The sequence below is a fragment of the Dipodomys ordii genome, unplaced genomic scaffold (assembly GCF_000151885.1).
Source record: "Dipodomys ordii isolate 6190 unplaced genomic scaffold, Dord_2.0 Scaffold98, whole genome shotgun sequence".
Lineage (NCBI taxonomy): Eukaryota > Metazoa > Chordata > Mammalia > Rodentia > Heteromyidae > Dipodomys > Dipodomys ordii.
The window spans coordinates 8,309,255-8,324,243 of NW_012267314.1; the positions used below are offsets into that span (position 1 = coordinate 8,309,255).

The 14,989-nt window shown below is 38.8% G+C and overlaps 1 protein-coding gene across 1 annotated transcript in view; it reads right to left on the reverse strand.

The window, feature by feature from the left end:
• Positions 1-3,921: 3,921 nt before the first annotated feature.
• The window catches only part of Utrn (utrophin), a 425,608-nt gene continuing 414,540 nt past the window's right edge, over positions 3,922-14,989 (reverse strand). Inside the window, exons 71-73 of the mRNA XM_013026944.1 lie at positions 14,551-14,637; positions 8,846-8,868; positions 3,922-5,896 (exon numbers count right to left, since the gene is read on the reverse strand). Of these exons, the coding sequence (XP_012882398.1) occupies positions 5,888-5,896; positions 8,846-8,868; positions 14,551-14,637 (119 nt within the window). The 3' untranslated portion in view covers positions 3,922-5,887. The remainder of the gene's footprint in view (positions 5,897-8,845; positions 8,869-14,550; positions 14,638-14,989) is intronic.

Consider the following 14,989-nt stretch of genomic DNA (forward strand, 5'->3'; position numbering starts at 1 on the left):
CTTCCTCTACCACCCACGGAACAGCCCTGCCCTTCCTGGAGCCCATGACCTATCACTGGTTGTCCCCATGCTCCTGTATTTTTCTACACACAGAAATTGGTTTCCTTTGTGTATATATACCACATTTTCTTGATCCATCTGAGGGCATGTGGGTTGGTTCCATATCTTAGCTACGGTAAATAATGCTGCAATAAACATAGTTGTGCTGGTAACTTTAGTATGGTCTTGTTTGTGATCATTTGGGTAAATGCCCAAAAGTGGGATTGCTGGTTCCTAGGGAAGCTCTATGTGGAGTCTGAGGAACCTCCATACTTTCCAAAGTGGTTGAACAAGTTTATACTCCCACTCTTAAGAGGAATTCCAGCACCAGAAGTAGAATACCGTCAGTTCCATTTACCAATTAGATCGACAAAGCCTGAAATAGTATTCAAGGGGAGATTGAATGATGCATTATCGAAGGAGGAAAAAACTAGTTGATTCACTGCCCTACCACCAACCAGAGGCTCCCCAGTCTTTGTTTTCCTGCTGTAGGTGTTTGTAAGAGAAACCAGTGAATCACCTGGAGTTTGCTGCTGCTGTTTTGAGGTACACTCTCGGAAGCAACTGTTGGGTCACTGTGTTTTTTAAGGGATGTGCCCCCATGATCTGGCGGACCTGTGGCAAGAAGCAGTTCTGGCTTTCCACTCTTGACTTCCTTCCAGCACACAATGCACATTTTAATGTCACGTTGAGAATGGCTTCTGATTCCAACATGTCAGAAACATCCCTGGGTTGGAAGCTACATTTCCTAAAGGTCTTTCCCTTGGGTAGATATTTGGGTATAAATCAGTGTCCAGGAGTGTCTGAGTTTTAGCTGGCTCTGCTGCCTTAACAAAATATCACAGGCTGGGTATCCTCCACAATAGAAATTCACGTCCTCACAGCTCTGAGAGCTTGATGTGTAAGGTCAAGGTACCAGAGTCTTTAGATAGCTTTTACTATGGACTGAGTGACTTTTAAAACTCCCGTTGATTATACGTGCCATTTTTATGGTGTTCAGAAATGGGGCTTTTAGAGGTAACTCGATTGTGAGGGCAGTCATGAGTGACTGTTGTCACTTTGAAAAGTGGCTTAGTCATCATTGGTTATAGAACCATCTCCCTCATCCTTCCCCATTATATGACTTTCTGCACACCTGTATTTGCCCTTTGACCTTCTTCCCTTCTGCAATGAAACAATGCAGTATGAAAGTTGTGAGATTCCAGAACCATGACATTGAATTCAACAACCCCCAGAACAGTGAAAGAATTCTTTTCTAAATATATTACCCAGTGTCCATCAGATAGAACAGGACTCACATGACCTTCCCTTGTGTTCATGTGGTGAGAGAAAGAGCTCTGGCACCTCTTCTTCGTCTCAAAGGACACTAGTCTTGTAGGACTAGAGTCCTACCTTGTGCCTTCATTGAAACATTATCAGCTCCTTATTACCACTCGCTTCTCCAAGTACAGTCACAGTGGGGATTGGGTTATTAACAAAAATTTAAGGGAGGCCCAAATAAGTCTTTGGATCAGAATTTTCCTACATGGGGGTAACTTCGGGTTGCTTGAGAAAGTGGTCATATCTGTGTTTCACGGCACAGATAAATTCGGAGATAAAACCAGACATAGGTGCTGAGTTTTATAGTCTTTAATAATTTATAGCTTAAAACGGTTTTGTAACACTTAGCCATGGTTCACAACTACGACGTTTGGTTTCTTGCTATCCTGTGAGCGGCAAGATAGGCAGCTTTGTCCTCGGTTTGAATGGAATATTTGTAGAGCAGAGCTGGCTTTGGAAATATCTTTGGCTGCAAAGGGACCGAGGTAGGACTTGGGTTCTTATTCTTGGTCTCAAGGGTTCACTGTGAGGGGTCAGCATGCACACGGTTGGACAGAAGCCAGAAGCATGGTTTTCAAGAGCACACAAAATAGCATAATATCAACACATTGAAATGTGTGCTTTGGAGTATGGGGACAGGGGAGAGAGGGAGAGCAGTAATAAGATGGAATAATCAGAGAGGAAAAATGGAACCTGGCACCAAAGTAGGTGATAGCCTGACAACCAGAGGCGATGGCTATGATTAATTCTCCCCTCTGCACGGTGATAGGGCTCCATGCCCAGGATATCTGGAGTGAGAGTTAGGGATGGCACAAGAAATACCCAATTCTGCCTTTTCTAGTCCTCTATCTTGTAAGGAACAGGGAGGAAGGTTTGCAGTTCTGCTATACAATTATTACTCCCAAACTGCTTCACTTCATGATATCCTGGCCTCAGAGTTTTAACTTGATGGATGCTGGTTGAACCGCCTGGGAAACTCCTGTCCTTCTCAAAGGTTGTTTGTAAAGGTGAGACTTGAACTCTGGAGCGAGGGCCTAGATGAGCGGAGAACCCAGTTCTGCACACTGCCTGCTGAGCAGACATCCTTACCCAGCAGCGCCTCTCATCTCTGAAATGAAGCCATCATGGTCGGCCAGCTGGGCTTGGGGAACTGGAGCCATGAGGATGAGCTTGGTAAAAATGTCTTCCAACACAGAAGGTGTTCACTAAAGGCAAGGATTATTAGTTTCTACAGACGTGGCAAGAAGGGTTTCATAGAGGAATCTTGAGGTGATTGAATGCGTCCTGCCAATATTTACACAGCCAGGAGGAAATAAATTAAGCAACCAGATTTGGGGACAGCTTTTATGGTTATTAAGTATCAGACGTAAACTTACTAGTAGTAAATTCTATAGTACTAGCTCCTATCTTCAGTTTTTCAGAAATTATGTTTCAAAAGAATTATCTCATGTTTTCCTGAACAAATGCTTAGTTCTTCTAAAATATAGAGAAAATAGGGCCTTAGAAGAAGAACAGCTGGATGCTGGAGGTCTGCACTGCTCAGTGGTGTTGTACTAGTTGTTTCTAAAACACAGAAATACAAATGTTTTTCATTCCAAGAATACCAGTGTTCCCTGTTGGCAGTAGAAAAACACCTTTATATAATATATATATATTATGTATATATAAATATATACATATAAATTATTTTTTCAGTATTAGCAATCTGATTCTGAGTTGAATGTGTTTGTGTCTCTGTTTCCTTAGGCATTCTTAGTACATACAATATTGTTTTGGCTTTAACAAGCTGTATAAAATATTAGCTCACAAGAACATATCAGTTATCTTTTTAAATAAATTGTATTTGGGGGAATTTTTCTCCACCACAGAGAGATTTTAATTTTAGAATTGAGAAACATTGACTTTTTTGACTTATTTTTTTGCTGGTCTTGGGTCCTGAACTCTGGGCCTAGGCACTGTCCCTCAGCTCTTCAGCTCAAGGCTAGCGCTCTACCACTTGAGCCACAGCACCACTTCCGGCTTTTTTCTTTTTGCTTATGTGGTGCTGAGGAATCGAACCCAGGGCTTCATGCAAGGCAAGTGCTCTACCACTGAGCCACCTTCCCAGCCCAACATTGATTCTTAACATTATTTCCCATAGAGCAGCAGCAGATACCTGATACTCTGATACCTGAGTGTTTAAAATCCAGGACAGGAATAAAAACACAGGAGTTTAGAGCTTAAGGGTAAAAGTAGATTTGAAAGCATAATCAACTAAATTCCAAAAATATCTAGCATTATAAATGAAGGCTTAATAGGCTTTATGTATATATTTTTGACATTTGACATTCTTCTCTTTTAATGAGCTTTCAATCTGTAATGAAATTGAAAATTATATAAATTTTACCTGTGTGTAAGAGAGAAGAGAAAGAGATAACGAGGGCAAAGGAGAGTAGTTTGGTATATATGAGAGAAATTGCTAGAAACGATGTAGAAGTGTCAGGGTAGACTCTACTTCATTTTCATCAATGTATATTCAAAGACAAATTCTATCAGTAAACATAGCTAAGAATGCCAAAATCATTTTGTGTTAAAATTACTTTTATTTGGGATGAAAATACAGCATGTAACCAGGTTAGATGATACGTTTACGATTAGTTCTTTATCACATATTTCAAAAGAACAATATACTTATTTCCCATTGTTGTTACTGCAATGTATGTCTTTTTTAAACTGTTATTTAGGTTACAATGTAGTGTTTTACTGCAGGTTTTCTGAAATAGCAGATAGAGAACATTCTGCATACAAATACAGGCAGAAAACAATGACTATATGACTTCTCAAAATAAGAACAAGGAAGACACCAAATTTACAACTTGGAGCTCTGAATTCAAGGAATCATTTTCTTTAAATAGGTACTTTCTTGGGTATGATATGGCCTGATAAAAGCTCTACACTTTACAGACTGCAGCGACATAAAGCTATTTCCAACACAATGAAAGATGGATCTGAGGTAGAAAGGTGGTCATGGCTTTCCTCTTATATAAAACAATTTTCTTCTTCTCAAAATATCTATGCTGCAAATAGACACCCCTGCCCCCCAACCCACCCAGCCTATCCTAAAAGAATAGCACTTTCTAACTTTCAGCCTCTCCTGGCACATTCCAGTGTAAGAGAGCTCAAAGCGAAGATGTTCTGATGTTTAAAAAGCACAATATGCTTGAAGCAAAACATATTATTTTCTTTTTTCTTTTTGGTTTCTTTACGTTTGATAATTAAAGAAATTATAATAATGCAACTAAGTGTAATTTTTTTAAAAAATGGAATCAATAACCATAACTGAATGTACTCAAAGGTAGAGGCAGAGTACAATCATCTAAGCACAAACTCCCATTTTTCTGTAGAAGCAATGACAAAGGCTCTTAAAAAAAAATCCTTCCTAAATGTCTTAATCTACTGAAAGTTAAAAGGACACCTCGTCCATTTACCCAAAAGGTAAAATAAGACGCAGAGACATAAATTTGGGTTTGCTTTCATAAGGAAAGCAACTACGAGTTTCAAGAATCATAAAGGCCTTGAAAATATATCTTTAGTTCTCTTGTGCTCTGCTCACTCAATTGTTAAAAGGTCTGCTGTGTATTTAATGATGAAATTCAAGGCCTGTGGCCTGGAAGGTTGAATCAAGTTTTGTTTCTATGTCAAAATGAAAATATGCTTTCATAGGAAACCTTTGGTAAAATGATCCTAGAGAAATAATTTCTAATGCAGTCTTCCCTCTCATATAGATTGGGATAGGAAATAAATAAAGTTATAGAAAAAAAGGATAAAAAAGCAGGAAAAAAAATCCCACTAGACATGCCATTTAGGATTTTTTTGTGGATACCAAGTGGTGACTAATGAACTACGTGTATAATGTTCCATAAAGTTAAACTGCATACTTAAGAGTTGTCAATTAATCAATATTATATGAATATATATAATATTTGATTCAAATACATGAGCTTATTAATTTGGCCAAATCATAGAAACAAATAACAAATACACAGAATCTACTTGGTCATGTGGTTGGTGAACTGATAAATAACTAAAATGTAATGGGGTAAAGGATGTAACAAAATAAATGAAGTTATTGTACAAGGTTAATATGAACAGCAGAAGGAATGTAAAAATGTAAGACAGTCTTCTAATGTATATGCAATTTTTGTCACGGTTATTAAAAAGACAGTGTCATATTAGAAAGCCCCCACCCACTTTCCCAATGCTTGTATACTTTATACAAATCAGTGACAAATACCATTACCAAATACCTCTCTGTTCATTAATTTACAGTTGCATAGAAAGGGAAGAAGAAAACAATAATATGCGGTTATTATAAAAACAAAATATCCTTTCTCTTTGGATAGTCAGTGTTTTACTCGCTTAGTAGAACACACAGTCAACAGCACATGTCAAAGAGCCATGGCGCCTTGGATTAAATGGAACTTGGAATTGGCATTTGCAGAAACGGGCAATACTGAGTCGGGAAATGTTGTTTGGCTAGATGAATGCTTCACATTGCCTAGGAAAAGAGAAAAGCATTCTGTCAGAAAAATGTTTGCAGACGACAGTGTTGCAAAGAGGTAACCGTTTCTAGGACATAGCAATACTTTTTTCAGAACTAGCAAATCCTTACTTTGCATACTTGAAGGGAACTAATAGCCACATGGCTTTTGCTCCGTGGGATGAGGTCCTTAGGTCTCCCCTGGAAGTCACCTACTCAGTTTTTTGTTACCAGAGTAAAAAAAGAAGTTAGAGTGAATGTCTTTATCTTGGCCAGGCTGGAAGCAGAACTGAAATGGAGAGAAATTCGCTTTGTCTGTGGGAGGGACTGATGATGAGTGCATGAGGTTAATTAAAAACAAAAAACAAGGCATCTCTGTTCCTGTCTGGAAGACTGTGAGAGGTCCCTTGTACAGGGGTCACCCTGGAAATAAATCTTAACCTCTTGGCCACAGAGTAGGACCCAGACAGAAGGAAAAGAAGCCAGGAATGATAATCAAAGGATGTGCAGAAGTGCCTGTTAAACTTCAATATCTCAGGCTAGAGGATTGAAATCCAGTACATAATCAAGGGAGTGACATTCATCTTTCCAAGATATGTTGGTCTTAAGGATTTTGTATTCAGAATTATTTACTTTTAAATTGCTGTGAGATTAAAAACATCTGAATGGGCCCATTCCCTTTGAATTATAAGGGATCTCTTTGGACTCCTAGGAAAGACACCTCTTTATTTTATGGAGGACACTGACATGAGGGTCTATCCTGAGAGAGAACTATACTCTTAAAGAAGTTTCTGGAAAATCTTCCCCAGGTGTTCCTCTTCTCTCAGTTGTACTAGAAGCAGCAAACTCATTTGACGAGTACTGAAGAGTCTATTTCTATTAAGTCATGTCTGTGTTTTTGAAAACATCACTGCCATGTTGGAAGGAGTAAAAATAATTCATCCCACATTGATAGCAGACTCAGTGGGTTCCAGGCATGTGTTGGGCAACAGGGCACTGAGATGAGGCCTTCCTGGCAAAGCAGGTATGAAAGCTATCTCTACGACACACTCCGAGTCCTGGCTAACACAGGACCAGGGCCTACCAGTCAAGCTGAGGAACTTTGGAGGCATAACAATAGCAGATAGCAGATTTAAATAGAGGATAAAGGCTAAAGGGATTTGTAATTAGTAACAGTAATTTCCCCAAATACGTAAGAGCAAGCAAATCAAACATGAGTAAAACTAACTGGGTAAAACATATACTTTCTATGAATTTGACACAGCTAGTTCAAAATGGAGGAGGGCTTTGTTATAAGGAGGCAGATGTTTGTTAAAATTTTGAATCAATTAACTGTATTAAAACCCACTACACCTGAGAAGGTCTTGGATTGCTTTCTGGTCTAAATCTTCAGTATCTATACGGTATCTGGGGACTGATAAGAAAATTCTAGCTTTCTTTCCTGGGGCCTCCATTACTACAGCCTTGCCAACATCTTGGGACTATTGAACTCAAACTACTTGAAATCTTTCCCCTCAGCCATCATGTACTTATGAGTCTCCTCGTAGGCCTCCGAAAGGGTGCTGAGGTTTACTTCTTGGGGTGAAAAAGTGTTAATGTCCCCCACTTCAAAGCAAATTTTAAGTGATTTCAGCACTCACACAGATGATTTGACTCACACTCTGGTCCCCAGTTTCTTTGAGCTGCTTTTCTCTCTTGATTCTGTCCTTGAACTTCTTAGTTGTTAATTTGAAGGTGCAAAACAGGCTAGCACTTAAAATTCCTCTAACATTTCAGTACGAACCATCCCACATTCTGACAACCACATTTGAACTTTCTGTTCTCTTCTGCTAGAATGATAGCTTTATTCATCCTTTAAAATCCAGACAGTACTGCTCCCCCTATGCCCCTCCCAACCACTTCCTATATCAGACATGATCTTACTTCTCCCCACATTGAGCTTAAGGTTCTAATGACTTCTTTGTCTTTTCTTTCGAATTGCTGTACTCTTGTTGCTTAAACCACAACTTCAACTTTTTAAAACGTACTACTCTTCATGTTGATTGCTGGACAGTTTATTTGGGGGACTATGTGCTTTTCTGATCTCCAAGCACATCCCCCTTAGCTCTCCTTACACACCTGTTTTACCTCACTCCCTTCTGAAGACCTTGCTTTCAATTCACTAGGGCAACAGAAGCAAAGAGAAGGCATCCAGCTTTCCCTCTATATCAAGTCTGCCTCACACACCTTTGTCTCTTAGCTGTCTTCGGTGGCCAAAAAGGAAATCAAATCCTAAGACTCATTGAAGAGAGTAATAAACAAATGCATGAAAACAAAGCTCTCCAACTTAGCACATCAACACCAAGGTTCTTGGAAAGGAAACAGCGGAAGGCTTAAGGACAGAGCTACCAACAGATCCCTAAAAATTGAATGGACATTTAATGGAACTCTGGGCCTGGGCACTGTCCTTCAGCTCTTCAGCTGAAGGCTAGCATTCTACCACTTAAGCCACAGTGCCACTTCCAGTTTTCTGGTGGTTAATTGGAGATAAGAGTCTCACAGGCTTTCCTGCCTGCCTTGAACAGTGATCCTCAGATCTCAGCCTCCTGAGTAGCTAGGATTACAGGCATGAGCCACGTGTACCTGACAAGACCCTGTTTTTTTAAGACAATGCTCTGTGCTAGCCACCATAAGTAGACTTGGGAAATGAGTGTCTGGCCACGTCTACCCCAGGCGACTTTATAATTTATGTAATATTAATGTCAGGACAGAGAATCAAATAATTACTTTGCCCTCTGGGAAGTCCCACTCTTTCCCCAAAGTCTCCTCCACCCCTTCCCAGCCCACACCTACCCCCACCGACAAACTGGAACAGAACCACAAAGTCAAGTAAGTTTACTTATTTACATGAAAATGAAGTAAGACAAAATCAATAGTTGCTAATCTGTTTACTCCAGGTTGGAAGCTAATCAAGCCATTAACTCTTACCTGTGGCCTGCTGGGGACATTTGCTGCAAGAGAAAACAGAAGAAATCAATCAATAGAGGCTCTATGGTTGCTTCTCACCTTCCTGAATGCAAATGTGTACAAGGCACCACCCAGACTGGCATAATAGCTCTCAGCTCTTAAATGGTTGTGAGCCCCAAATACCAACATGACTCCCTCAACCCCAGGCTGAGTGCTTTTAAACAAAGGCTAATTTTCCCAATTAGCTTATAACTCATAAAGTAGAACAATTCTACCCAAAATATACAAAACGGGTATCAGCTCTTTAAAAAAATCTGCACTAAAGCATTCAGGAAAGACTTGGTTTTACTACAAAACAAAAGGTAAGTCTTCCAAATTTCCTATTTCAATCATGTCACACAGGAAATTATCTGTGCAAATTCTGTTCGTGCCAACAGTTGATAGCTGCATGCCTGCTCAGCAGCCTTCTGAATGCTTGGGTTAATAATGCTGTTTGGCTGTGCCCACCGGAGGAGATACTGTCATAACCAAATAGTTCCATTTCTTTCTTGTTTTGGGGGGCACCATCATCAAGTTGCTGATCTCATCTGGTGGCTTGATGGCTTTCTTCTCCAAGGTCTCTCTCCTTTCAGGAGGAGGAAGGAGGATCTACACTCCTCAGGATTGGCAGCGTCTGTTCCTAGTCACATTCAGGGCTGTCTCTAATGCTGTAGCACATTGCATTTCTTCCATCTCCCAATTATTCTACACTGAAGGGGAAAGTCACCAGTGACTGGCATCTGTGTGAGGCCTGGAGGAAAAGCAGCTGGGAGAAGAATCTAATTCAAGCCCAGTCTTATCAGATATATGTATGTATTAGGCATCAAAGAAAAACCAGGGAACTTCCATTAGGATATGAGCTATACCCCAGGGATATCTGACCTAAATTATTACTAAGTATGTACGTGCTATGTTTACATACTTTATCTATAAGAGACAGTAACTCTTTTCTAGTAATAATGAAATAAAACAAATAGTCAAACCCAAGACAGAAGTCTAACCAATTTTACTCCAAATCAGTACTTTTAACCCGATAGCTTTTCACCAAATAAAAAGCTACAGGTACCCTCCTAGACACATCTTACAAATACACTTTAAGAGAAAAATTTCAGAAGGTTTTAGATTTTTGATTAATGTCACTTCAAGCTTAAGAAACATAGACTTTTCACAGTAGGAATACACTGGCAAGTTAATAATTTTAAAAGCACTTGCTTGGTCTGTTGGCAACAATTACTTAGCTTACTATTACTAGCAGTATCCGTATATTTGAAGAATATTAACAGGAAAAAAGTGTCAAAATATATCACACTGAAAAGAAACTGGATACGGTAGCCAGTGGATATTTGGTATATACATTGGTTAATTGACAGGACACTTAAATGCCCCTTTTTAATTCTTTCACGGGAAAAGAGGTCAATGCCTGACTCTGTTCTAAAGCTCACCATCACTTTAACAGATTTTAAAAGGTCCTCATTCAAAGATACTGTAAGACTAAGTAGGATATTAACCCAGACCCTGGAATTCTGAGGTGTTACATTCAATACTATGAGATATAGTTAAAAAGTGTCATGTTAAAATAAGCGATTTGTGCAATTAGGATTTATAGTTGCAGAGTTTCATTTTAATTCCAAGACTGCCAGGAGTGGAAATTAATTTGTGGCCATGCTAATTTTTAATCCACAAAGGATCAAAAGTCAAGATTAACATGCAGATCAATTCATCCTTTGCTGATGACAAGCAATTTTAAAGTTCTCATTAGTCATAGGGGATTGAGAGACTGGTTTGCCCTTGGGAGGGTGCCAATCTGATTTGTGTAGGTAAATCCTCCAAAGGTGGCCAGTATTCTTTGGGATTTGTGAAGCCTTATTCAAATATTTGCTAGCAGAGCAACCTACAAGGAGTACTCAGCAAAGAAACTTTCTGAGAATTAGCAGTAAAACCTAAATAATGAAACCTTGCCAGTCAGAAATGTAACCATTCACTCATCTATTCCTTCCATTCAAAAAAGTAATGAACTAGGCATCATCTATGCCACATACTGACTGATTCTGTATCACTTTTTCAACGTATTTAATTACAGTAGGCAGAATTAAATATCAGTGTTGTTAATAAGTCCTTTAAGCTTTTTACTCTCTTCTTTTCCTTCCTTTTTCTTAAAAAAAACCCAGCACCAAAAACAAACTGAACTCAAATTAATGATGCGACATTCAGAAGCCAAAACAAAAACATATGTCCATCCATCCATCCATCCACCCACCCACCTAATATCTAAAATTCACAGAGTTCTAACAGATACTATTCATCATTTCTCACAAGAAAGATATTTAAATTATTCAAAAGAACACATAACTAGTAATGCTCATTCAGAGAAATGTACAAGTATTATAAATATCTGTGGATGACCAAATGTAGGAGAACATGGAGGCAGCCTCCCGTGAAGGAATCTCAGGCCTCCATGAATTACTGAATTGCACAGATTAATCTACCATGACTGAGAATGACACAGAAGAGGTTTAGCCTCTGTGACGTACAAGCCCTGAAAGATAAACACAGCTCAAGAACCCTGTGACCATAAATAGCCAGTTGATGATATTTTCAAACAATGCTAACTCTAAAAGGACAGTCATAACATGAGATAAACACATTTACCTCTAAAGACTCAATTTTCCTTTACAACTATGATGATTAATTTTATTTGTTTTGTTTTAAACAAGGCATATGGATCAGTCCTTTGCAAAATACACACATCAGCTTATACCTTGAGAAAGATTTAAGAGTGTTTCTTACTTTGAATGCCAGACAAGACTGGATTGATATCTAAGCTCTTTGTGGCAAGCACTAAAAGTAACCCTAAGGAACAGCACAGCCCCCAAATGAGGATAAGTAACATAATGATAGGCTGTACCTTGGAGCCAGAAAAATGATTTCATGGGAACCAGATTGCTCCCTCAATTGCTGACAGCAATAACAACATCTTCAGAACCCAGAAGAATCAGAACTGTGATAATGACCAGTCAGGCCACATCTATAACCTGGACATTTAAGCTATACATATCTTTGTCCCCTGCCACTAACTACTCTACTTAAACCTAATGCAATGTCTGCCTGGAGTATGGCTGAAGGTGAACTAGGATGTTGTTTTTCTGTGGCCTATCTATGCCATGTAATTTCTTTCTCTTCCAAATTTATTTCCTAATAAACTTTCCTATAACTTTCCCCCCCAAAAAATGTTGTAAGCTGAGTACCAGTGGCTTGTGCCTTAATTTAGACATTGGGGAGCTAAGATCTTAGGATTTGGGTTAAAAGCCAAGCAAGCTGAAAAGTTTGTTAAATTCAATCTCTCCAGAATAATAGATGTTAGGAGAAAAACTGGGTTGGAGATGTGGCTCAAGTAGTAGAACACCAGCTGAGTGAGCAAGTCAAGTAAACGTGAAGTCCTAAGTTCAAACTGTGGTGCTAGGTTGTTGTTTTTTTGAACACCATTGTAGTATACAATTCTTAATCTGGAAATTATACTTTATTTTCAATACAAAGCACATTATTTATACACAAATTGGCTATTACTGAAAACCGATTTTTAAACTGAAAAATGACCACTAATTAAATGACCACAATTAACTAAAATTTGGTAAACATTATTTAATTGATTAGAATTTGTTCTGTAATTATAAATTTGGTATGAGCTATACTACAAAGTAATACTCTTGAAACTGAACTTGAAATTCTGCCTTATTTTCATGTAGTCATTAACTAAAACATAACTCAGAGCCAAAGCTTTTCAAATACAGTTCAATCTTGAGTAGAGAACTCATGCAACAGATTAACTTTATCTATTACAGTGGCTACATGCAGCCTGGTCAATAAGCAAAAATACAATGGTAAGTGGACACTGACACTTCAGCTTTTGGACACTACAGAGTCTGAAGTGTAAGTGTACATACGCTTGCATGTATACACTTTGTGAACAGTAAATGTGAGAACTGACATACTGTAAATGTGATCCTGAGAACTCTGAGAAGCTGAATATTAGAATTACAAATAAAACCCTTCAATGCAGATATATATGTATATATTAATAAAATGTAGTATAACCTTCAGGGTAATATTCTTGAAAATTCAGAGTATGTTTTATTTTACTTTTAATTTTTCTTTTCTCTGTGTGTATGTGTATGTGCTGGTATTAGGGTTGAACTCAGGGCCAAGATGCTGTCACTGAGTTGTTTTTTGTTTTTTTGCTCAAGGCCAGAGCACTAGCACTTGAGTCATAGCTCTATGTCTGCCTTTTTGGTAGTTAATTGAGCTAAGAAGCCTGGGCTAGCTTTGAATCATGAGCCTTTGGCGCTCAGCTTTATTTTTTAATTTTAATTAGCATAAATTAATTGCCAAACTCTCTCCGTTGTGATAGTCACAACATGCATAGAATCTGCTTTGATCAGACTTACTCCATCTATATTACTCTTTCAATCCCTCCCCCCTCCTCCTTCAGTATTTTTTGGGAGGAAAAGGGAACTCATTATGTCATTTTCATACATATTTATAATGTACAAGAAGAATATATTTAAATATTTGTTTCTGCACCCTGTTAAGGATGCCCACCTTTCTTAAACTACAGAGTGGTGTAAAATGAAGGAAAAAATTATAGTGAAATTAGTATATATTATTTATTTATATTATTGATAATTGACAGTACCTTTTTCCTCATTTAAGAAGGCTATTATCTGAAGAAATGACAGCAAAGGGTAAAATAAGAGGTCATAGTTTATTTAAAATCTTAGTTTAGCTAGGATTATAGTCATGAATCATTGGCATCCAGATAGGGGAGTCTAATGATCTTGCTTCAAAGCCAGCCTGGGCAAGTGGTAGAGTATCAGCCTTGAGTGAAAAAGCTAAGGGAGAGTACAAAGCCTTGAGTTCAAGCCCCAGTATCAACACTCTCTCCCTCTCTCCCTCCCTCTCTCTCTCTGGCTCTGTCTCTCTGTCTCTTTCTCCATAGTTCAGTGACTGTATACTTTGCAATCAAAGAGGACACGGCTCTCAAAAGACTATTTTAAATAAAAGTCCTGCATCTCTCTCTCTATATATACAGACTCTGAGAGAGACTACTGCTGTTTAAAACCACAGAGGTCTCTCAGGTGAGAGCCCAGCAGAAAGCACAGCATGGCAAGATGCCAAACACATACCATTTGGAAAACAAAAATCAATAAATTAGAATCATTATATAATTTCCTTTGGGATCTCAACTGTTTATTTGGCAATTTTCTGGTTCTTGGTTGTTCCTATGGAAAATTCACAGAGTCATAATCTGTGATGCCTTAAATTATTTAAATTATTTGGCTCTTATTCAAGGATTATTTTATTCCATGAGAAAAACCAGCCAACAAAAAGAAAGAAAGAAGTCTGAACATAATCTCTTTTTGTATCGTATCCAACAACAATGTCTGAAGAGAGAGAAGTACATTAGAAAGGCTATTTTCATGCCTTTCCCACTAAAAGCTCTTCTTCAATATAATGGAAGTTTATTATGATAGCCTGCACTGAAGAGAACAATTTGTTCTTAAAACCAGACATCAGTGTATATGCCTTCACTGTCACACCTAAGGGGCACTACAAATCTCAGGAGCGGAAGCTCCGTCTCCCCAGCAGTGTTGGGATGAGGGCAGGAAAAGGCAGGGCACTGGCCTACTCACCGCAGCAAGATGGAAATGTGTTGTTGATCTGCTCCATGACCTCGGTGAGGTCCGTGCTGGTGTCACGAGGTGGGGCCAGCAGATCCTCTGCAGTGGTGATAGTACAGAAAAGAACAGATATATGAATGCCGGCCTTCTGCTAAAACCTTCCTTCAGGTACAAATACTATAATCAAGCTCAAAGTATCAGCGAATCCATGAGCTCTCATTTGGAAAGAAAAATTTCAGGGAAAATATCAAAATTATTTGTGCATTCATTTGTTGGCAAGATAGACCTACTATTAGGCTCCATCTCCAGCCCTGATCACCTCTTCTTTTTTTGGGGTCCGGTCGTGGGGCCTGAACTCTGGGCCTGGGCACTTTCCCTCAGCTCTTCAGCTCAAGGCTAGCGCTCTACCACTTGAGCCACAGTGCCACTTCCGGGTTTTTTCTTTTTGCTT